Source organism: Mus musculus, chromosome 4 (assembly GCF_000001635.26).
Source record: "Mus musculus strain C57BL/6J chromosome 4, GRCm38.p6 C57BL/6J".
In the NCBI taxonomy this organism is placed as follows: domain Eukaryota; kingdom Metazoa; phylum Chordata; class Mammalia; order Rodentia; family Muridae; genus Mus; species Mus musculus.
The window spans coordinates 49,833,914-49,859,216 of NC_000070.6; the positions used below are offsets into that span (position 1 = coordinate 49,833,914).

At 41.6% G+C, this 25,303-nt stretch overlaps 1 protein-coding gene across 4 annotated transcripts in view; it reads right to left on the bottom strand.

Moving 5' to 3' along the window:
- The window catches only part of Grin3a (glutamate receptor ionotropic, NMDA3A), a 184,413-nt gene extending 172,303 nt beyond the window's left edge, over nucleotides 1-12,110 (bottom strand). For 2 of the 4 annotated variants that reach the window (NM_001033351.2, NM_001276355.1), the window contains exon 1: nucleotides 10,470-11,856. In NM_001033351.2, coding sequence (NP_001028523.1) covers nucleotides 10,470-11,168 — 699 coding nt within the window. In that variant the 5' untranslated portion in view covers nucleotides 11,169-11,856. Of the gene's footprint in view, nucleotides 1-10,469 lie in introns of all 4 variants that reach the window. The other 2 variants (XM_006537913.4, XM_006537914.4) reach the window with 1 other exon arrangement.
- Between the last annotated feature and the right edge of the window lie 13,193 nt (nucleotides 12,111-25,303).

Here is a 25,303-nt window from a genome sequence, read left to right on the forward strand (position 1 = left end):
AGAGCTGGTCTAGAACTACTGTGTTTTAGAAGATAAGAGCATACACTAGATCACTCAAATTTTTTCTTCAGCTCCAAAATCCATATGTTAAACTAGAAGTTGCTTTCCCAAGGTGAGAAAGGCCAGGCCACATCTTTCTATCTCTTCCTTGTCTCTTTTCCTTATAAGTCTGAGTGGATAAGTATTCTTTTTAATTGTAGCTATAACAAAATGCTAGAAACTTAATGATTTAGGAGAACACCTCATGCCTTTATTACCTACACTGAAAGTCTCAGTCTGTTTCATTGGCCTGAAGTCAAGATGGGGTCAGGGTAGTCTCCTTGCTGTGATGTGTGAAGAGGATTCTGTTCCCTTCCCTTTGCAGATTTCAGTGGATGCTAGTGTTTTCTGGCTTATGGCTCCTGTACTGGCTAGTTTTGTGTCAACTTGACACAGTTGGAGTTATCACAGAGAAAGGAGCTTCAGTTGAGGAAATGCCTCCATGAGATCCAACTGTAAGGCATTTTCTCGATTAGTGATCAAGGGGGAAAGGCCCCTTGTGGGTGGGACCATCTCTGGGCTGGTAGTCTTGGTTCTATAAGAGAGTAGGCTGAGCAAGCCAGGGGAAGCAAGCCAGTAATGAACATCCCTCCATGGCCTCTGCATCAGCTTCTGCTTTCTGACCTGCTTGAGTTCCAGTCCTGACTTCCTTGGTGATGAACAGCAGTATGGAAATGTAAGCCAAATAAACCCTTTCCTCCCCAACTTGCTTCTTGGTCATGATCTTTGTGCAGGAATAGAAACCCTGACTAAGACAGCTCCTTTTTTCCATATCTTTTAGTTCCCTTCCAGAAAATCAACTCAATCTGTTTCTGTCATTGTACTACCACAATCTGGCTTCTTCCTGCATCATTCATACACAGACACTTGTGCTTACACTGAATTTATATGACTATACTAATGTAACCTGTCAATCTTGTGATACATAACATAGTCACATCTTCACAGGTTCTGAGAGTTTGGACGTGAAAATCTTTGAGGAACCATTATGCATACCACTTAGTCAAATAATCAAATTCTGTGTGTGTGTGCTTGCATGCATGCACACACCCACACCAACACCCTCCCCCCCCCCCACACTATCCTACATCTCTGTCACATCTTTTCTAATTAACCAAGATGGGAGCTGGTAGCTGCTATTACAAGAAATATTCAACCATTGAATGAATTCATGGAGAAGGAAGAGGAAGAGGAAGAAGAGGAGAGGAGAGAAAGAGAGAGAGAGAGAGAGAGAGAGCACTAGAGCTATTTGGAGGAAAATGGTGGGGGAAGGAAAAGAATTGGAGAGAAATAAATAGGTGCATGTTTGATCATTTGATCAAACCACATTATATTCATGTACAAATATTAAAATTACACTTAACAAGAAATGTCCCATGAACCCCAAGATCATGGCACGTGTTTAACTGCATCTTTTTCTGAGCATTGACATTTTTGCTGATGAAATGAGTGTCATTTCCCTTGTTTCCTCTTATGTGTTCTTCCTCAGAGTCTCCTCTGAGAAGCCAGGGTAGCAGATGAGCAAGGGCTACACCCCAATATGACTCTTAACCATTGGAACTGCTCCAGAAATCCACCTACCCTGGAGCCATATCAAGAAGCAACCAGATATAACCAAACTTCACAGTTCACTTCACCAATGACTATCTCTATAGTGCATTTTAATTGTTGATGCAGTTTAGAGGACGACAGCTGGTGGTAGGGCTTCAAAACAGCAGTTTTCTTTATTTTTCTGTCTTGGTTCACAAAAGCAAGAAGTCCTAAGCCTAGCTACACATGTGCTGACTGTCTACAAAGAAGTATACTATAGAAATAAAGCAAGAATATCAACAAGAGCAGTTGTCATCACTAACACCATCAACAACATCCTCATCATCAACAGGATCATCATCTTCAACAGCATCATCGTCATCATCATCATCATCATCGTCATCATCATCATCATCCTCATCTTTATCGGCAGCAGAACATCCTGCTCTTTAAGTACTACTTTTTGCATCCATGACATAGCACTTACAATAAACTTAGTACATGATCACAATTTATGATTCAGTAAATTGAAGCATGGGAAGATCATATGGAGAGATGTTTACCAAATAAAATGTCCAGGAAGTTGTCAGGCTAAGAGAAAAAAATATATAGCTATGTACTCTAGTCTCTTTCTTGTTCTCTCATCAAACTCATAACAATTCTCCTGCCTCAGTTTCTGTGATTGTAGGTATGAACCATCACATTCAGTGGGAGTCTCCACTATTTCCTGTATTATGTTGTCTCTATATGTTATTATTTTTCTTGTTGCATTATAAACCAAGAATATTTGTCCCATATACTTTGTAAAGCAAGTATGAGGATAAAAGAGTTTTGGTCAACATAAACATACTCTGTGATTTATTTTCCCTTTAATCTTTGGTACTGAAGATTTGAGAAACATGGGGGAGGAAATATAAAAATATCTTTTCTCTTTCTCTTAACTATATAGGGTCTGTGTGTGTGTGTGTGTGTGTGTGTTTGTCTGGAGCAAAATGTGGTATAATTAACTCTTTAATTACAGTTGCTGTTAACACTGTTTAGGAATGTTCTTACTTTTAGGCATTTTTATATTTCTTAAAATTTCTTTCACTTTTTGAGATTATAATATAATTATATCATTTTCCCCTTTTCTTCATGGCACCTCTTTTCATTAGTCATTGTTACATCTATACATGTACTTGCACATATATACATACTTTAATAAAGTAAACACAGCTGGCCCCATCTGTACAACGTTCTCAGAGATGGTCTTTGGTATTGAACAATCAGTTGTGTTCTTTCCTGGGTGGGACTATTTCTCCAGCTCTAAGTATTCTTTAGTATTTCTTTGTGTCTGGCTAGAGCCTCTTAGGTTTTTCCCTGTCTACTGTTTCTGTCCTGGTTCAGTTCACTTTTAGGTAGGCAGTCCTGTTGGGGAGACTTCATGCATGTCGCTTCTGACATTTGTACGACACAAGATCTCACAGCAAAATCTCTACCCTCTGGGTTTTACTGTCTTTCCACTGCATCTTCCATAATGATTCTTGAACCTTTTGTGTGGGAGTTGTTTTGTAGATGTAACTGGTGAGACTGAGCTCCTGAACTCTGTATTTTGATAAGTAAAAATGTTTTTTTATTTGAGCATTTCATGTATAAATTCATTATATTTACTTCCTTTTTAGCTTCTTCTGTAGGCCCTAATCACATATATGTATGTATGTATGTATGTGCATATATACATATTATATCATGCTCAGTCCAATTAGTGTTGCTCTTATTTACTATGTTATTAACATTTTTATAACTGAAATTTCAGATTACACTTTTCTGAAAAATATGTTATAATTTGTGTTTACTTTTCTAGTTTTTTTCTACTTCTCTGTGTCACTAAGTGTATTCTCATTTTGAACAGCTACACAGCATTCCATATCATTATTCTACTAAATTCCCATAGTTGAAAATGCAGCACCTAACTTGTTTTAAACAGCCAAAGCTAGAAGTGGACAAACCTCTACCTTTCACCTTGGTCCCCCAGATGACACACATGTTGTGACAGTTAACAGTTTGTTCTTTTGTACTCTGCCAGTCATGCTAAACGCAGAAGGCATTGTTCATTTATTCTTCTTGAGGACTTCTCACTTCCTAGAAGGCTGCTTTCTCTTCCTCTCTATATGCTTATATGTTATTCTCTACCTTATAGGACTCAAGGGGATAATATCACTGCAGTCATGATAAAGCCTTGAAAGGCACAGACACTATTAAGACCTGTGATGAAGCCTTTCCTAGATTAATGTTTCAGTAAGTAACAAGGAGGTATAATGTAGCCTGACAAGGGAGCCATCCCACATCACTCTAGGCCCTTGAAGACTCATCTGCAGCACAAGCCAACCCTGACCAATCAGAGAAAGATTTTCTTTCTGCTGTCACATTAACCAAGGTCAGGCGCTTCCTCAGTGCAGGATTTCTAACACACCTGCTCCCTCAGTGTAGGATTTCTAACACATCTGTTCCTTGAGATCCAACACAACAGCTCTTTCAACGCATGAGTTTCAACACCCCTGTTCCCTCAGTGCAAGAGGTCCACACACCTGCTCCCTCAATGCAGGAGGTCTAAAACACCTGCTCTCTCAATGCAGGAGGTCTAACACAGCTGCTCCCTGAATGCAGGAGATCAACACACCTCCTCCCTCAGTGAAGGAGGTCTAACACACCTGCTCTCTCAGTGCAGGAAGTCCACACACTTGCTCCCTCAGAGCAGGAGGTCTAATACAACCTGACAAGCAAGCCTCAAAGTTCAAGGACCCTACATACAAAGAAAACAACAAACTAAACCAAACCAAACCAAAACCAAAACCAAAACAAGAACAAGAGCAAGAACAACAACAACAACAACAACAACAACAACAACAACAACAACAACAGAAGATTAGAGAAATTGAGGGAAAGGACAAGAATTGTCTTAGCTTACTTATCCTCAACTAAATCTCTGTCCTTGCATCTTACAAAGGAAGGATCAATTTAGTGCCTCCCATTGGTTTGCCATTCATGCATCCGTACAAAAAGCAATGTAGTATATGTTATGAAATGTTATTTTCCTTGCTGAGTTTTAGGACCACATTACTTGTGCTGTACTTTTCTCTCTGTGTGGCAGTAGACAGAAGAGACAGGAGAGAAGACAAGAGGATTTCTCATCTCTGTATTGAGTGTTGCTGCTAACATGAGCAGTACCATGCTGGGAGAGCCCTGCACAGTTACTGGGGAAATGGCACTCAGTAGTCAGTTTGCAAATTGCTATCAGTCCATTAAGAAATGAGGTGCCTGTGCCAGCTTGAACCAACATGCTGTGTTTCTCATCAAGAAACAGTTTCTATTTAAAAAATGTTGAATAAGCCAACTTCCATACAAATTGAGGGTGGGGTACACTCTGTGTCTATTAGTGAAAAATTTGTCTAAAAAAAAAAAGATATCCTGTAATGAAAGTGAAGGATCAAAGTTTCTCAAGTCTTGTTTATTTCATATTGCAATTTCTACGGCTGTGTCTAGAGTTCAAGATATTGTTAGGTGTGGCAGAAGCAAAATTTACCAGTGGTATAGAAACAGATCTATGTGTTCCCAGACAGATGAGAATCTAGTTCTTCTTATAAAATGACACAATATGTAGCGAGAAATGTGGAGCTCTTTTAACTATATACATACATACACATATATATGTATATATATAATATTTATACACACACATATTTGAACCTTTGTCAAATTCTCTTACCATGTAGCCCAGGCTGGCCTTGAGCTCACTCTCCTTCCTCACCTCCCTGAGTATCAGAGTCACCTGTTTGGGTCAGCAGAAACTTACTGCTCCAACTGTTTTCTGGCAGATATTCATCTAACATGATAGATTTACCCCTGTTACCTTTCATATTACCATTTGGTTTAGTAAACAAATCAGAAGGCTAAGAAACAGCCTTTTGATTAACAAGAATAGATGCTCAGGGATACTGACTTGCAAAGGATTATGATAGCCAATAGGAGACAGAAGTGGATCAGATAGCTTTTGGCCATTTCTTTCCCAAAGTGAAAGGAATTTGACTAAAGTATTCATAAAACAAACATGCATGATGCCTTCTGCAACATCAGAAGATACAAAGCACATATCACGTAGTCACTGAAATTAGTATTCACTTTTATGTTGAATTATAAATTAAGCCTAACATATAATAGTTAAGACCAAATATATTATTCATAGATTAGCTGATGTTGATGTAAATACAAAGAAAAGTAAGACAGACTAATTCCTCAATGAATGGTGTCTCATAGTCTCTTCTGCACTAATTAATTAGGAAAAAAAAGGATCAAATTAAGAAAATAATGAATCAAATTAAGAGAAAACTCCTGAATTAATCCCAAGCCTCCGATTTTGATAAGGAAGCTGAAAAATACCACTACTAGGCAAAAAATTTGCATCACTTGACATTTACTTAGAAATCACTTACCAAGTTGGAAATAATTAGGTACCACTAGCAGCCATTTGTTACAAATCACAGAAAAATACTTTCCAAGGGGTGTGGGGAGAGCAAGTGCCCTGCTTCACACAGAGCAGGGATTCTCAGCCTTCCTAATGCTGCGGCCCTTTAATATAGTTCTTCATGTTGTGGTGACCTTCAACCACAAAATTATTTTCCTTGCTACTTCATAACTGTAGTTTTGCTACTGTTATGAATTATGATGTAAATATTTTTTGTAGATAGAGGCATGCCAAATGGATTGTGACCCACAGGTCACACTAGCCTAGCACAAGTCAAAAAAAGTCCAACACAACTTAGAGCTGGTGTTTTAAACATTAACATCATTTACTGGTCTTTCTGAGGCACCTGTTATGCAGTAGTATCATCTTCTGCTCCTGCAAAAATTACTGTTTTGTTAGTCAAATCCTCATAAATAGCTTTAAATCCTTAGCTTAGTATTGCCAGAAAAAATGGATCATCTAAAATACTAATTAATATGTGTGTGGAAATAAACATACTAATTAGCACATATGGCTGATGAGATGAACCCACGGTTGGTCTATTCAACTAGAATTGGAAATATTAGGGGATGGGAATATCATTTCACAAATAATGTGTTTGCAAACACTAGAACTTGAGTTTGATTCCTTGAACTACTTTTTGAAAAGCCAGGCATGGTGGGTGAAGGGAGGTAAAACAGACAGAATTCTAGGACTTAACAGCCAGACAAACTGGCTGATTAGATGAGGTCTGAGCTAGTGAGAACTCTTGGATCAATATTATGTATATAAATAAATAAATAAAGCCATTGGTATCTGAATAAAGACACCTTAGACCTTTACATACATGTGCACATACATGTACACGTGTATGTTTAATATGCATGGGTGTCTGTACATGCACACACATAAGTTGGACATACTATTGCAGTCACATTTGAAGCAAATGATCTTGGGTCTAAGCCAATTATATTACTTTATTAGCTCTGGCTAATGTAAGCCAATGCGACATATTAACATTAGATAAGCATTTTAGCGAAGAATACACATCTGTCACTATCCATCAGGTGGATTCTTAGAGTTACCTTTGATGAAACTATACAAAATCCCCAGAAGAAATAGTACCATGGGAAAGGAAGAGAGAGAGGAAAAAAAAACCACCGAACTTCCAAAACTCAGTGCAGCTTCAATGTGAATGGAATTTGGTTCCTTGCAACATCACTATTAGAAAATCACAGTGATGGAATTCAGAAAGAATTGATCTTCTAAATAAAATAAGTCTGCTTCAGGTATGAGTCCGAATATGGTGGTAGAGAAGGAATCTTTTGCGTGGAAATGTACTTTGACTCATTCCATGTTATATTAATTTTTTATTGTGTTGCAATAAGCATGATTCTCAAAAATAAATAGTTGCCTCACTTACTTTTGGTGGATTAGTCTTTGAAGGAAATTAGTCCCTGATGACCTAACCTCTCTACTCATGTTTTAATATTTTTTTAAAAATTTTAAACGTTTATTTTTTTTTTTAATGCACTGAATCTATACTTTTTTGCTATAAGTTTTGCTTGCATGTTTGCTTGTGTACCACATGCATGCTTGATCCACACAGAGGCCAGAAGAGGGCATCAGGTCACCTGGGACTTGAGTTAGAGATGGTTGTGAGCCTCATGTGGATCCTAAAAATAGACCCTGAGTCCACTAGAAGAGCAGCCAGGGCTCCTAACCACTCAGCCATCTTTCCAGCCCTGTGCTTATGTTTTCAATCAGCAGAACACTGAACTAAAACCCAAGTTTTGTTCATTTCATTGGTAACTCCTTCCATTCAAGAGCTCTGTCATGACACTATGTGAACAATCACTTGTTAATTAAAACCTTCCTATGAAGACCATCAGTAACCTAAGAAGAAGGGAGAGGTTAGCTGTTGCTGCTCCTGCTCTGAAAGCAATTTGGAATGTTCTGAATACATACACATTTTTGTTTTTCTTGGTTGAGTGGATAAGTCTACTTTCTTCTAGAATACTTTATTCAGACATCAGATAATCAACAAATGAGGTCATTGTTCCATAGGCTCCAAAGACAGTGCCTGAATTAAGATGATTTCATTTAATGTGTAAAATGACTTTGACATCCTTTTATATCTAGAAGGTCTTTTACAAAACTATATCAGTATATTAGAGAAAACCCCACTTTCCAGGAGAAGCCAGAGGAAGAGCAGTTATTAATTTTGCTGAAAGCAGAGCTGGGCTCATATTCTAACAGTGCATATTACAGCGACTTGACATTGAATAGGGCATTTTGAATGTAGAATATTGCAGGTTGACACTTAACTGATATACTAAAAGTCAGGTAAAGTAAGTTAGGTATGTCTGAATTTAAAATGCAAGGAGAGATGGAAGGAAACGTCCTCAGTGGGACAAGCCAGGTCTGAGTCACAGTCATCTTTACCTTTTTAAGATGTGTACCATTTAAACACAGCAAGGACAGTGATTTAAAGCAGAAGTAAATGCACTTGGCTGAGTATTCACTTTATAGCTGGTTTGTAAGTTTCTCCCTGGAGGGCTTCATTTTCAGCCTCCTTACAGCTTGGAAGCTCTCTGATTTTAGGCACTGCTTCATGTCCCCTCCCCTCCTCCACTTGTCTTCTTTTAGTGTGCTGTGTGCTGCACACATCCATCATGGAACACAGTTCCCCTTTCAACCTAGGGACGCTAATTTGGGGAGAAATTTTCTTGCTGTTCAAGAGTTCTGCCAAACAATCTGCAAATGGGAAGGAGTTTGGTGGCTGTGACCGTCATTGGCAACTTCTGAAGGATTAGGTAATAAGGAGACAGTGATGAGCAGCCCGTGTGCTGACTCCTGCATTTCATTAGGTCTGCTTCTGCATATGGGTTAATAACGGTGTGGCCTGTGGATGCAGCTTCATGTTTATAACACTTCGGTCACCGGCAATGTTGTGCACTCATGTTTCCTGGCTTTCTTATCTGCTGCTTATAGCTATCCAGATTCAGGTAACACACATATTTTAGATAAGAGTTAATTAGCCTGCATTCTGCAGATCCAATCTCTGTATTTCATCATTAAATAGAAATTGCCTGGATAACTGCTGAAAGGATTTTGTACTTGTCCTTCCTAAGATTTAAAATGTAAGATTCATTTTCTTTTCTCACAGAAGAAAATCTTAGTATTCCCCGAATATTTTAGACATAGATTTTTTATCAAACTTGCCACTTGTCTGTTGCCATACTCACTTCAGACTATATCTCTGCATATAGACCAAAAAGTTCAAGAAGGGACATGAAAAATATCTTGTCAACCAAAGGACAGAGTGAAAATGATGCTGAGTTACAAATCTGCAGATCTCTAGACTCTCCCTAGCCCAATGTTCATTGAATTCTGGAACTTTCCTCAGTTTCTCAGTCTTTAAAATGGGACCATTTTTTCATTCATTGACCTCACGCATACCTTGTAAAAGGATGACACGAGTTGGTATGCTAAAAGCAGTCTACAAAACACAAAAAACTTGTGTTGCTGTAAAGACCCTGTCTCCTTCCTGAGTATCACATCTCCTCTTTGTTACTAGTCATGACTTAAGTCCACAAATAGTTTCTTTGCTGACAATATCTTTAGATTTTTTTCAACCCCTTAAAAAACTAAGTCATTATTTGTTTATTCTTAAATAAAGAGAGCAGAAATGGGCTCTTTACAGCGATCACATGTCCAGCCTCTGAGCCCACACAATGTAGAAGGAAGGTGGGGGCAAAGAACCCACAGATGAGTCTCCTCATCTTTTGTACTCTCGGTAATTCCAGTGGTTTCCATTTGTAAGACTGCCAGCCACGGTGGCTTCTGTACTAGTTGCAGACTTTTACATTTACTGAAGGGAAGCCAGAGGGACGTGCTTTTCCTTACACCACAGAGCCCTGGCACGCCTCTGGAAGAAGTAAAAAAGACCAGCTGCTGCTTTTTCTGTTACAGGTTTTCTGAATGCCCTTTGGGAGTTTAAGACAGTGGCAAGTCTGGGGCCCCACCCCTGTTCCTCACTCCAGTGTAGAACCCTTGATCACTGTCCACGGTTCTGAACCTTAAGTTTCAGGTGTCTGGAACCCACTAGATTTCTCATAGCTTGTCAAAACATGACTGCCTCCCGCCCCCACCACATATCATCTCCACTTTCTTCCTTCCATCTGTGACCCCTCCCCCACCCCCAACTTCGCATTTTATTTCTGCCTGCTTTTAAAATGTCTTACTCTATTTCAACTGAAGTCCTCTAACCTACCGCCTAGGGACATAGTCCAAGCCTCAAACATCAAAGTTAAAAAACAAACAAGCCAACAAACCCAGGCTTCCCCCACACTCTTCCTCCCCTTCTGGTCCCGACTCCCAGCAGCGCACAGCACTCCACGCACCAGACTCCTCTCACCTGACTCTCCCGCGGAAACTCGTGGCGCACTATGCTGAGCACTGGGATGTGCAGGACAGAACTGACCAAGTCCAGCTCCATCATTTCGCCCTGGCTCTGGGGGAAGGCCAGCAGCGCTGAAACCCCTTGTACCACTACGGTGTGGCACACGCTCTGCAGAAAGGAGAAAGGGTCACTGCTCCACGGTGAGCTTGGGGAAGAGAAAGGCATAAGTGGCAGGTCGCCCAGGCCCGCCTCGATGGCCATCACTACTTCCAAAGACAGGTTGTAGGGAAGGAGCCCTTCCACACGGTTCAGGTTTTCCACAGCGAACAGTAGGGCATCCCGCGGCCACAGGGTCTCGGTCCCGGCGCCCTCCCCGAGCTTGCGGGAGCCGGGTGGACCCCGGCCATGCAGGGCGCTCCCCAACCAACGTGCGCCTTGCGAGGGCGCCGGTGGCCGCCACGTCCCCGACTCTGGCTCATCCCTCTGGGCACCCGCCCTGCCGCCGTCCTGAGCGCGACTGGCTGCGCGTGGGGCCGTGGTCCAGGGTTGCAAGTGCACCGCGCCCACCCTCACCGCGTGTCCGATGCGCTTGAGGATCTGGCAGGGTTGCGGGTGCGAGGAGGAGCTGGGCACCCCGGCCAGCACCAGTGCACAGGGCGGAGGCAGCAACAGACAGACCCTGCTCAGCAGCCACCACAAACTCAGTCTCCTCATTACTGAGACCCGCTGGGAGAAAGCGCGCCCCCTCCTGCGCCCGGCTCTTCCCTCTGCAGCCGCCGCCGGAGGTCTCCGCCGCCTGAGGTCTCTGCCTCCAAATCCTGAGCGCAGCTTCCCTAGACGCGGCGAAGTGGTCACAGGAGCCGGACCGCTCCCTGGGCATTCCAAGTTGCAGCCTAGCGGACGCCGGGCAGTGTCGGATGCGGTTCCAGGGCTCCTCCGCCTAGCATCCTCCGCAAGCGCCGCAGGCCGGTTGGCCAGCGCGGGTCACCCGTGGCTTGAGCTCCGGGTCCCTGTCCACCCCATCTGCAGGGCGCCTGGGGCGCAGCGTCTGGCCCCGCGAGAAGCCGCCAGACTTGCAAGGGGGCGGCAGTGACAGAGGAGCTGTACTCTCACTTGGCTGGCTTCTTTTCTCTTGCTGTTCAGTTCAGGAGACACCCACTTATTTACTGGGGTGGCAGAGGAGAGGGCGTTCACGCACGGGGTGCGGAAAAGCAGCTGCCGAACCTGCTTCCTTTCCCCGCCGGCCACCTTACCGCGGGCTCCCCCAGCGCCTGGTTCATTTTCCCCTCTTCCCTTTCTACTTCCTCTCTTCCTTTTTCTGCCGGGCTTTTCGCCCAGGCGCCACTTCCGCGGCTTCCTTGGAGGAGCGACACAACTGGCCAGCGAAGGGTGGTTCTGTTCTGAGCGCCAAAGTTCTCCCCGCCTCAGCCGGCGCCTCCCAGTAGCAGAGCCCTGGCGCCAGCCTGTCGCTTGGCTGCGCTAAACGCCCACTGATGGTGAGATTCTCCTGCCGCACAGTCCCGCGCCCCTGCAAAGTCCTCGCCCCTCAAACGCAGAGTCTGTAGTTGGCACAATTCCCTTTGGCGGATGTACGCAAAGACAGCCTGGGGGATTTCTGAATTCGGAGTCGGTACTGAGAGATCTGAAGCCTAATGGGTCACAGGGACCGGTTAAAAGCCACTGTGACTTTAAGGAGTATCCCTTGGCGACACCACTCTAAAGGGTTTTTCTAGTCCAGAGTATTAAAGCAAGAATTATTTACACATCTGATTTCTTCTTGCTTTTCTTTGGCAGAGGAGCTTATGCGTTTTTAAAGGGGTCTTGTTTTTTTGATTCTCGGGATAAAAAACGTGGATTCAAAGCGATTCAAGAAGTTAAAGAGCTGGCCACCAGGCCTCACAACTGCATTTACATCCCCAGGTCCTTTAAGATGGAAAGAGACAATTGACTCAAGAAAGTTGTCCTCCAACGTGCACCCCTGCGTGGCAAGATTCACGTGCTCACATCCATCCCAGACATAAAATAAATAAAATGCAATAAAAGTACTTTCAGAGCTTAAAAAGCCTTCACCAGTTGTCCGTAGTATATAGACCAAGAGTGTCCAGGTTGTAGTTTCTTGTGAGTTATTTCATTTATACAGCAACCCAGGGGTCAATGAGCCTATTATCTAAACTTTCTCCCCATTTAATAAGTGACATCAGAAAAAACGCAAAAGGGTTAAGGAAATCTTATGGATGCCACACATATTGCAAATTGACTACTTTTTATGTTACAGGAATCATTCATGAGGAGGGTGGGGGAGATGACTACGTGACTAACAGCATTGGTGATCAGCAATACTGAGTCCAATATCACCTCTGGAGAACTGTGACCTCGGCAATTTATTTGACCTGTCCTTGCCCTGTTGTTTGGAGCTGCTAAATTACTATGTAAATACATCAAACCTTTAGCTCTAAAAAGTTGTTTTGATTCTTGAGTTTAAGTTTCCACCATGTTTTAAATTTTGGGATAATGAAACTATAGACAAATAAAATTCTTGAGAACCTGGCAAAGAGAAGACTCTTTGTCTCAGCACAAAGTAAGTTTTGTAAGATGGAGTTGCTTCAGGGTTAAAAAAACTTCCACCATTGGGAAGTAAACGCTTAATGGGGGCTAAATCAGAATAGAAAGCCCCTGTTCTCTCTTGAGGTCAGAGAGAGATCAAAGCTCTGTCAGCAATCTCCTTTATCCCAGAGTACCACATTGCTTGAGATACAAAGTATAGTGTAGAATGTGTGGTCCTTGCACGGCAGGGACTTGAGGCTCTCACCCGTGCCGTTAGGAGGAGCTGGAGTATGTGTATGGAAGACTAAGGAGTGCCTATAACTGTGACTCTGCATAGCAACCGTTAGCACCATGGCATTGCATGTGTGCTCAGATGAAGTTCCTCAGAGAGTAGGTGTTGATAGAGAGTAGCCTGGCCTGACTGGGAAAGGTTTTGTTGGATTCACTTTGGGCATTAGGCTACTTACAAGTTCATCATGGCCGTGAGAGTGTGGCTGACCTGGTTATTCTCAGATGAGCTGCATAGTTCTGAGCTTGGTACTGACGGAGCCCTGGTGGAAGCTTGTGAACTGGAAGAAGAGCTCTTCCTTTTCTGTTTTCGAGTCTCCCCAGGTCCTTTCTACTCTGCGTCATTCCTTTTGGTGTGTTTGTGTGTGTGTGTGTGTGTGTGTGTGTGTGTGTGTGTGTGTGTGTCTATGTACGTGTACACATCTGTGTTAGCTCAGGTGGAGGCCAGAGGTCACCCTCTGCTTTGTGCCTCAGAAGCATTCTAGCTTGTCTTGTCTTTGGGACAAAGTCTCTCTCAGTGAGACCTGGAACTCAATGATAAGGCTAACCTGGATGGCCATTGAGATCCTTGGTATTCTGTCTCTCTTTCCTACTGTTGGTATTAAAGGTGCATGCTACCATGCCATGCCTGGTTTTTTAGAGTAGATTCAGGAGACTCAGGCCCTCGGGCTTCAGTGACAAGCACTTTACAGAGGAGCTTCTCCCCAGCCCCTGTGCTATTCTTCTTCTCTGTCCTCCTTTTGCCACCTGGTTCTCTTGTCACTGCAGAGCAACTCTGACATTCTTCTTTTCGCCTTTTCTTATCTCTCCTCTTTCCCTTCCCCTTCCTCTCTTTTTCGTGCCTACAAGACCATAATTTTAAAAACCCTTTCATTACTCAATAATCAGTTAGTAAAACCTACTGTGCACAGGCATAAGGCTATCCTGGGATTAGGTGATTTAATCCCAGTTAGAATAAATGAATTCTCTGCCTTTTCAGACTAAGATTGTTAATAACTCCACAGAGTGCTAAATATTAGTTTATGAACTAATGGAACAGAAGGACAACAAAGAACACAATCAAATACACACAGGACATGCTGTCTTGTGCTCAGGAGGAAAAAAAAGCCCACAGGAATAGAAGGGAAGTGAGCTGTGATTTTTAGAAGGCAAAGCCAGGGAAAACCCCCAAGAACATACCTTTTGAATAAAGAGATAAAGGGAGGTGAGGCAGTGATTTGTGAGAATGATGGAGCAAGGAGTCCCAAGGGGAGGAAAGAGCAATGGAGAGGGTTCTTAGGAAAGGGTTCTTTTTATTTTTTTCCTTTTTTTATTGGGTATTTATTTCATTTACATTTCCAATGCTATCCCAAAAGTCCTCCACACGCTCCCCTACCCACTCCCCCAGGAAAGGGTTCTTATGCAGAAATGTTTCTGGGGTATTTGAATAAGAGTGAAGGATCCAAAGAGCCAGAGCAAGACAACTCACAGCAGTCACAGTGGGGGCTGTTAGAGCAGAAAGGCTCAAAGGAAGAGGCAGGCAGTGAAAACCAACCAGGAGGTGTGGCTCTGGTCTGCATAGGGTGACAGGTGTGACTGCAAGACACTGGGCAACAGAGTCAGTGGCAGGGCTAATTTTTGTTTTCTTTTGAGACAGGGTCTTAAGACTTCTGTAGCCCAGGCTGGACTCAAGTCAAACAATCCTCCTGCTTTCCCTCGCATCCTTAGTGCTGGGATTACAGTCATCTGTCACGATGCTCATGAGGACTAACGCAACAGGATCCCTCTAGATGTTCTTTTAATGGTACATGGAAGGTAGGCAAGATATCTGATGTGAGCAGTTGCAATAATGTACCTGAGAGACAACATTCTTGCTAAGTCCCATAATCTTGTCTGGCTAGGGTGATTATTCTTCACATATGGGGAATTGGGTTTGAGGACTACTGGACTGCTGACAGGTCTTCGAAGTGCTGTGAGGGGCAGTGTACTTTTAGCATTGGAGGTTCATTCCAGCTGCAGGGTTGGTAGCAAATCAGAGCTCACATTTGGCTCTGCCAGAGAAGACTTTGTTTATAATCTGATCCAGAATGAGAAGTAGTGATCTAAGAACCCACGTTGGAAGTCAAACAAACAAAACAAATCTAAGTGCTCAATTTAAAATGTGTCCCATGCACATCTGTGCTTTCTGGTGCCAGCTATGGTTATAGTGAAAGCTGTGACATTCTGGAAGTGGCCCAGGGAAGGTTCCAGGGAAGAATGCTGTGGAGAATCAGGGTTGGATCCCCTCTCTGCAGCATTTCCCTGTGGGTATGACATTTCGCCTCCCAAAGCTAGAGTTTCATCCTTTCTGCATTGGTTGTGGTGACAGCTCCTGACAGTTTTCTGTGTAGAAACGGCAGCATGCAAACTCATGCAAACCTCAAGCTTCTTGGAAATGGGAGGCTTATTTGCACATTTATTATAGTTTGTAAAACTATTCTTTTCTTACCCCTTATATACTGAAAAATATCTAGGTGTAGCCACACCTAGTTTTGGTGATGTTATTATTTTAAATAAGTGGCATTCATTTTAAATGGCATGTTCCCAACTACAGGTTTGCCTGTAATAAAATACTAACTTGTAGGATTTTTGTTGTTGTTGTTGTTGTTTTCTGTTTTTTAAACGGGGCAGGAGTAGTTGATTAGTATTGAGGAGTCTGGAGTATCTGGAGCCGAATACCCAAGGTGGTGAGGGTTATGGCAAGTCAGGACAGAGAGACAAGGAGGACACTGAAGATAGTGAAGCCCAGGAGGAACCTTGGTTTCTCTTCTGAATAGGATAAGAATCAAGAGTGGAGGCTAGATCAGATGGGGCGGGGGTTTGCAGCGGTGCATATGAGAGAGGTAATTCTCCCACTTTACCATTTGAACTGAGGAATGGGAACCACATGAGAAATGCAGAGTTACTGCTCAAATCACCATATGCTGAGGTGAGGAATGGTGTGGCTTCAGCGTTCCAAGTTCATCCTGGCTGTATCCTTGGTAATAAGAACAATCACATCTTATTATCTAGATGAAAAACTGCCTATCTATTGCTAATGTTTAGCCTCTACTCTTCTATACCATTGCCAGCAATACCAGCTTCTTCATTTCCAATCATTATGGTATATTTATGGGAATCTTTCAGAACGAAGCCTGTAAACAAAACCAACAAACAAATGCTGTAGAGAATAGGATAATAGAATTTTAGGAGAGAGTGAGTCTAAGAAAACAAAAACAAAACAAGAAAAAGCTCCAATCAGATCACTTTAGAGAAACAGGTCCAGAGAATTCGTCACTGAAGATCTTAGCTGTTCTCTTCTGTACGATACCTTGTACCATTAGTACCTTAGACCACTGTCCCAATCCTGACATCACTCATTCTTACTTAAATGCAAGTGATTTTCTTGATTTGGGGACCATCAACCTACCATACATTAACATAAACAATTCTTATAATCGTAACATCTTATCAAGAATGTGGTGAAGGGAAAAGAAGGCAGAGTTCATTATGAGGGAATTTGGGATAGGAGAGGTGTTAAAGGGAAATTTTCAGAAGAGTTCAAGATTTGTGAGATCATCATTTTAGAGGACTTTAGTTTGAGTGACTTCTACATGCCTGGGATATTCCACAGATGATCAAAGGAGGATCTTGCTAAAGGGGTTTTGAAAAGCCTGAGGAATTGGAAATAGGAGAGAAAAAGAATTTAGACCTGAAGGTAAAGAACGGGAAGCAAACATAATGTATGTTGGCCAGTTTGAAAGCAGACGATGTCTAGGCATTGCCCTGTGCTGCAGACCACAGAGGAAGATATCTTCTCTGCACCACATGGTCATCTATTCACAGACAGCCAAAGGTAGATTATGTCCTATCTACATAGCAGGAGGTGTCAGTGAGAGAGGACACTGAAGAACCCTAGTTTTAGCTGCCAGTGGAGAGTGCCTTGTCACTTGTTAGAAGAGGTCGGCCTTTCAACACACACCAGGATTACTATCTGAGTATTTCCAAACACTCAGTGTTTCCAGTTCCTTCCCTAAACCCCACTGCAAGGAACTCAAGTGGGCGTTGGGAAGACTAATATGGAGGTCTCTCTTGATCTCTCTCTTAGAGTGATCATTCCAATTCATTCTGATTCAAATCACTTATGGAATAAAACTTGGCCCATAACATACTGTGGCAGTTTTAGAGGACTTTCCCACACCCAGTTGGTAGCACCATTTTTATAATTGTAGTTAACACATGAGGACTTTTCTATAAAAATTTGCCTTTTTGAGTCTCATGCATTATACCTGCATACTATTTCAAGTAAGAAAAGAAATGTCTTCCTTATAATAGAAAAAGATTTTAGGGAAGACTTTCAGTAAATGTAGAAAAATTATGAATTTTTGTGGTTTTAGAGATTTTTTTAAAAGAAAAATCTGAGTGACTTATGCCTAAGTATTTCACATACATGATATCCTCATGCCATGAACACACTATTATTGTTTTATAGAGGATGACATTGAGGTTGGTGAGACCACGTCTTTTGCTAAGAATTGCTCACAGATTGGAGCCTCCTGCTCCTCGTCTCAATTTCATTGCATCTCCCCTCTTAACATGAATGGGTAAATGAAGGTGAGGCCTGGCTGATGGTAGAACTGTCCATCTGACTGGGATAGTGGGGTAGATATTGCTATGGAGACATTATTTATCAGAACACAGAAATGAATGCTTTAAAACGTTTAAAATGCAACAAGATACCGGGCATAGTTTTTCTTACCACTGAATACTGCACACACAGGCATACACAGGCACTAGTAGCCTTGCTTCGGGTGATGAATGTACTTTGGCTGCACAGAGCTGCCCCTCATGCCACTTCCTGGTACGACAATTGATGCAGGCAGAAGGAAATCTCATCAGTGTGTCTAGTCTTCTGAGGGCTGAAGCCCTCTTTGAAATAAAGGTTAGTTTTCTAGATGTTGTTGCAGAATGTGAATAAATTGTCTCTGAATCTGAAACACTCTACACTGTCACCTGGGGACTCGAGCATTGGAGTTAAAACTTAATCAACCTTGACTACATCACTGCAACATCCACAATGGAGAGGAGGCTAAGCCAGAGTGATTTAATAGTAGTCAGCAGCTAATTGTTTATGACCATGGAGAACTCTATCCATAGGCCAATAGGAAAAAGTCATTGCCCATTGAGAAAGCCAGTATAAAGAGACTAATTTGGATGGAGTAAGATAGAAACAACAATAATAGTTGTAGTGTTCTGAAATGATAACTCCCTTTTCAAGAGATTTAAGCACGATCTTGCAGATTGCCCCCACTCCCATCCACATTGTCTCTAAAGTAAAAGGAGAGTAGATATATATTAATGTATTTATATAGGTTTAAATTATTCATGAGCAGCTGATGCCTGAGGCAGAGTCAGCAAGTGATAGATCAAGATTCCAGAGCTAACATCAGATACCGAACTAAAAACATGCTTCTTTCATAGAGGTGAAAACATGGAGGTAGTGTTGCTACTATCATCAGCAGAGAAGTGAGGAATGAGAAACATGCATGCTTCTTTCTCTTATCTGCTTCTAGGCAAGACTTCTGCTTTGCTCTGTCATTTGATGCCATTAAGGTGAGAGTCAATCTTTGTTTTTTTTTTTTTTAGAATGAAAGAATTCACCACCTATTTGTTTATAATAGACATTTGTGTTTTTTTTTTTTTTTAAACTGGAAAACTTGTACATTCCTCTCGACTTGGTAGTTTCTGAAAGTCCTCCATCTTCTGATGGGTGACCTGTTTCTATGGAGTTTGGAAAATGGTCTTTGGCAAAAGCAATCTTTATTTTCTATCGTACAAGCTATTCCATCTACTTCTTTTAGTCTCTTTACCAACTCCCTGCTGCTTTTGAAATCAAGCTGTGATTTTTCTGGCTTATCAGACTCTCCATCACAGGGTTTAAATGTGCTATTATGTTTTCTTTGAAGCTGGTATCTTTCCCAGTGCCAAAACATGTGCTTTTAACTCCAGGAGCAGCTAGGAATAGATACACGGTGTCACATAAATTAGTAGGGCAGGTATAAATAAGTGTGTGGCACACTAGACAAAGGAGAATGCCTATAGATGTTTACATCAAGTTCTCAAGTGACTAGCAAATATATGTATATGTATCACTCATTTTGAAAAGTTTTCATGGCTTATGTGTCTTAATAGGAAAGTCACATGGTTTAAATAAATAAAAGTATAGCTTTTGGCTATATTTTTCACAAGGTTGGAAATCATGATAATATAAGTCACAGTGGAACCTTTGAATTTATTAGAAAACCCTTTAGCATTCATTCATGTATAAAAATGTAAAATTCAATACAAGTGTGGTGGTTTGAATGAGAATGGCTCCCATAGGCTCATGCATTTGAATGCTTTGTCACCAGGGAGTGGCACAATTTGAAGGAATTAAAAGGGTTAGGTGGTGGCATTGTTACATACAGAAAGTGTGACTCTGGGGGTAGGCTCTGAGGTTTCAAGCTCAGAATCTCTGTCTTTGCCTATAGAACAGGTGCAGCACTCTAAGCTACTGCTCTAGTATCTGCCTGCATGGCGCTGTGCTCACTACCATGATAACAATGGACTAAGCCTCTGGGACTGTAAGCCAGCCCTAATTAAATGCTTGCTTTTTTTTTTTTTTTTTTTGTAAGAGCTGCTGTGGTCATGGTGTCTCTTTACAGCAATATAAAGGGTGACTAAGACAACAAACAGGTATAATACAAATATAATTTAGCAGCATGTACAGACTGAGTTACTAGTCTCAGCTTTTCATTCTTCCTTTCGATAAAATGACTTTATACTAAGAGATATGTGTGTCCCCAGTTCTTGATTTGAAATTTGGTGTTATTGACACTATTGCTGCGGAGATGTGGCAACAATGGCAGACCAAAATGAGGATATCACCAAAATCCAAGCTGGGGAACTAATGAGTTCTTGTAGTTACTGAAAAAGTACAGGTGAGGGGTTACTTGTAGGAGTAGAGATAACTCAAAGGCAGCATGGGAGACAGCTCAAGAACGTCTGAAAAACTGGATCTCATGACACAACCTTCGAACAGCTTGACAGGCTGGAGGGTATCTCAGGCGACTCAGGTGGTCCAGGCAGCTTGGCTCCTCGGTTGCTTCCAGGTGGCTCATCGTGACTGATATAGTCTTCTAAGCAGCTGGGAAGGTCTTTGTCTCCTTCAGTTGGCTCTGTTGGTCTGTGACTGTCTCTCACCAGCCCTTACTACCTATATACTCTTGGAGAGGGTGAGGTCCTAATTTATCTGGTCAATTTTAGGGACTGCCTGAGGACTCTGAGTTGTTTTCTTCATGAATTTAAAAAAAGCTTCTCTGTAGGTTAGAATATTTTCCCTTCTCCTTAGAATGTCTTGCTATTTCACCCCATCCTTCTGTAACATCTTGCATCTAATGAGCTTCCTTTCAAGAGGGAATGTTTTAATTTTAAAGGAGATTGTTACACAATACCTAGCCAGCCAACTTGAGGCTTAGATCAATGGATTTTAGTGGATGTGATGTAATCTTGAAATGTACGTGCAGTAGGTTGGCGTTTTAGAACTTCTGTCTTTTCCCTTTCCTTTTTTCTCTCAATGGAAACTATTCTGTGGATTGTTACCATCCCAATGACAATGATAAGAATTAAAAAAAAAATTTTTTTTTTAAAAATCCGACTGTAGCAGACAAGTCCAACCTATTTCTGTGATTAACAGTTGAGAGAAAAGGAGGGAGGGAGCAAGGCAGGGAAGGAAGGAGGGAGGGAGAGAAGGAAAGAAAGAGGGAGAGAGAAAAAAGAGAGAGAGATTTTTATGGTCCTAAGACCTCAAAATTCTGTATTAGGGAGCAAAATAAGCAATGCATATAGATGAAGTTGTAGAGACACTCTCATGAGATACATGCTGTCCACTTTTAAATGAAACATTTTAAAAGAAGTCAGGTTAGTTTGGGTTAATTTCTGTACAATTCAGTATAATAGAGATCATAAACCATCAAGAAAAATATCACTCATTGCATCGCATCCCAAGCAAACCTACTGACTTATGCAATGCCCAGAATCAGTAGAATTACTCTTACAATAGAAACACATTAGCCTTGAAGCCACAGGTATTTTCCCCTTCTGTTCGTTTCAAAAAGTAAAAACCAGGATAAATCACAGTGATATTTAAACATGTGTCCTCCTTCCTTTTGTTACGCATTGTCATTGCTTCCACATAGTTTCTGTTCCTCAACGTTTTCAGACCACTCCCTGTTTAAAGATTGCCCAGCCAAGACCATGGTTTGAAAACTTTTACATTTGCCTTTCCTCTGAATTCTCTGCCATAAGTCCCCACCCCCAAAGAGTTGACAGAAGGGTGAGGACTTCAAATCTGACCCTGCTGGAGTAGAAAAGGCCAACCCTGAGAGGATAAGGGCTGAGGAAGCTGATCCTTTAATAACTGCTGACATGCACTTGTACGAAATAAATTTACTCTGTGTTAGAGCCATGGCAGATGCTCTGCATAGAATGCAGAAATTTGTAACTGAAACTGAATGTGGTGGGTCAGGCCTGTAGTTCCAGAATTCTAGAGGCTAAAACAGGAGGATTGCTCTTTGAGGCCTGCCTGAGCTTCACAGAGAGTTTCAAATGAGCTCAGGTTACACTGTGAGACACAAGAAGAAATAAAGAAAAGAGAAAAAATAAAAAAGAAATAAATAAGACTTAATAAGAGTTGTGGAATTTAATTGCCTCAACAAGGCAGATTTAAGAGATATGAGAAATAGCTGAGATGAAAAACTTCACTGATTGCATTTGAGTTCTTTACATGCATTTAAACATAAGGGACCAATGGGAAAATGTTAGATAGCAGAAAAGAATTTCTGTTAGAAACTAGAAAATGGGATGGCATCCTGATAAGACAGAAGCCAAATAGACTATTAATATATGCACATACATATAAATGTATAATTTTTCTCACAGTAAATATAATGGTTCCCAAATCAGATGCATACCAGGAGGGTATCACTTTGAATTGCAGAAATGTTATTTCACTTCTCTGTAATGAAAATTAAATTTTGTTCAATTTTCTATTTTTACTGATAATAGAAACTTGAAAAAGGCTGTTTTATGGGGTCTACTTTGATTGGTTGAGCATAATGTCACAGAATTCTTTTTCTCTCACTCTCCTTTCTCAAGTAGTGGCCTTATAAATTGTCCTAGCACTACCGGAAGAAGCCAGCTCTGTGGGCCCTGCGGGCCCTCCTATGTCTCTGTTGTGGCCTCCACAGACAGCTTCTGATGCTGGCCTGCATCTTCTGTGGAAGCCTTAAGATCTCCATCCTCCAAGTTCCTTAGAGTCATTGGCTCAGTCAGTCACTTCTGCATCTTTTAGGGAGCAATAAAAACCCCCTTTTGAAACTCAGTTTGACAAACCTTGGTTGGGTGGAGCCTGAGGAGTCTGTCCTGAGGTCTCTGTCTAGATACGTCTCATCCGTTTTCATGCTCAATGCAACTTCAGACTTAAGGCCTCTCCATGGCTTCCAGTCTAATGGGCTATCATACAATGCACTAGACAAACTTTGCTTTTGCTGGTAAATCCTTGTCACCTATTGCATGTGTAGCTCTTTCTCCCACATGGATGTCAACCTTATATTACCTTTCTATTGATGTTGATAACCAATTATTAAAAATTTGGCAGCTTATCATGAAGTATTATGGAAGAAGAGGCTGGTTGTCTTCTGGATATGACATGGCTTCTGTATTCATGAATGGAGTAGCTGTGGTTACCTGTATAAGATCAAGCCAACCAAATTCCAGTGCAGATAGGAAAGGTGCTTTCTAAGTCCCACCCTTTACTGAAGAGCTAATGTCAGGTGGTAGCTGCTGGTGGTGGTGGTGGGAGGACAATCAATCTTTTTTGAGAGTATTGCTATATTTTTTTAGGGTTTTCATGCTCCAGTGGATGGCTTTACACATAGGCATGTAAGTACAGCACTAAATAGGACTTTGTAATAGTGAGTGATCAGGTAGTGTTGACAGGAGAGCATGTTGGAAGGCTACAGTGGGAATTGGAGGGGGAAGGGAAGTACAGGCATGTATTATCATGTATCACTGAATACACATATAATATTCTCAAAAAGGAAACAATTAATATGGCATCCTAAATGAACGCATGTATATGATCTTACTATTTCTGTGGCCAGGATGTCTAAGCCATCTGTATTCTCAAACCTCACCCATCAGTTGCTTGGCCCATCTCATCTGGAAGTATGACAGGGGCAGAATCTACATCCAAGCTCATTGTGTCTTGGCAGAATTCATTGTATTTTGGTTTTTGCTGCCTTTTTGTTGTTGGAGTTCCTCAGAACCCAGAGACCACCAGCAATTACTAGCAGCCCCCTGTAGGTCCTTACAAGGTTGACATATTTAACATGACCACTTGTTTTATGAAAACCCTAAACAAAATAATATTATTACAGTAGTGACATAACCTCAGTCATAAAAGAGCATCATAATAAAAGATACATCTTGTTAATTTGTCACATTCTACTGTTCAGAGTCCAGTCATGCATGCTCCAGTCTAGGATAGGAGTCATTTATGGGCATGCACACAAGGAATTAGAGATTGTGGGGGCCACCCTGAAGTAAAATTACTCATAATGACATATTGTTATACCCACATATCAGGGACTTCTTTAGCCTTCATCAGAGAAGCTTCTTGTTAGCAACTAACACAGAGACTCCAAACTAGATAGTGTATAGAGATTGAGAGACTTTGGAGAACTCAGTCTTAAATGAGTTGTTTTCATCAAAAGCCCTCCTCTAGGCTTAGGGATCTTTGTGGAAAAAGAGGCAGAAAAATTTTTAGATCCAGAAGTGATGGATGACACCAAGGAAACAGTGCCTTCCCAATATGATATAACTGATGCACATATGACCCAGAGTGACTGTGGCAGTATGCACAAGGCCTGCACAAATTCCAGTCGGATGAGGTCCCAGCACTGGGAAGAGGAAGTGCACACAAGCTCTTATATCTAACCAAGAAGCTATCTACAGTTGATACCTGTTGGTAAAGGTTAAAAAAAAAAAATCAGTTTTCTTTAGTGGAGTCTAATGGGGTAACCATTCCTTAGGGTAGGCTCTATGTCCAGGAGTAGTTGGACAACACAGAGTGGACTCAATGGTATTTTTGAAGACTTTTTGTTTCATTTTGCTTTCTTTGGACATTTTTTTTTGTCTTATTTTTTGTCTAGTTGGTGTTTTACTTATTTTGATTTTAACTTTTATGGATTTTTGTCTGTATATGTCTCTTTGTCGTTATTATTTTGTTTTTGTTTATTTGTTTGAAAGAGAGTGAGAAAAAGAAGATAGAGCTGGGTAGGTAGGGAGGTGGGAAGGATCTGGAAGGAACTGGGTGAAGGAGAAAACATGATAAAAATATATGGTGCAGAAAACATTCAGGCTGATATAACTGTCTCCCGAGGGCCTTTGCCAGTGCCTGGAAAATACAGAAGTGGATGCTCACAATCATCCATTGGATGGAGCACAAGGTCTCCAGTGAAGGAGCTAGAGAAAGTACCCAAGGAGCTGAAGGGATCTGAAGCCCCATAGGAGGAACATCAATATGAACTAACCAGTACTCCCAGAGCTCCTTAGAACTAAACCACCAATCAAAGAAAACACATGGTGGAACTTGTGGCTCTAGCTGTATATGTCGATGAGGATGGCCTAGTTGGTCATCAATGGGAGGAGAGGCCTTAGGTCCTGTGAAGGCTCTATGCCCCAGTATAGGGGAAGGCCAGGACTGGGAATGGGAGAGGGCAGGTTGGGGAGCAGAGGAAGGGAGGAGGGGATAGGGGATTTTCAGAGGGGAAATTAGGAAAGGGGATAACATTTGAAATGTAAATAAAGAAAATATCTAATTAAAAAGTGGAAAAAAAAGAAACTAATGTATCTTGAAATTCCTATATATTAGTGCCCATTTTCATTCCAGAATAGCTTAATGGATGGGAACATGTAGA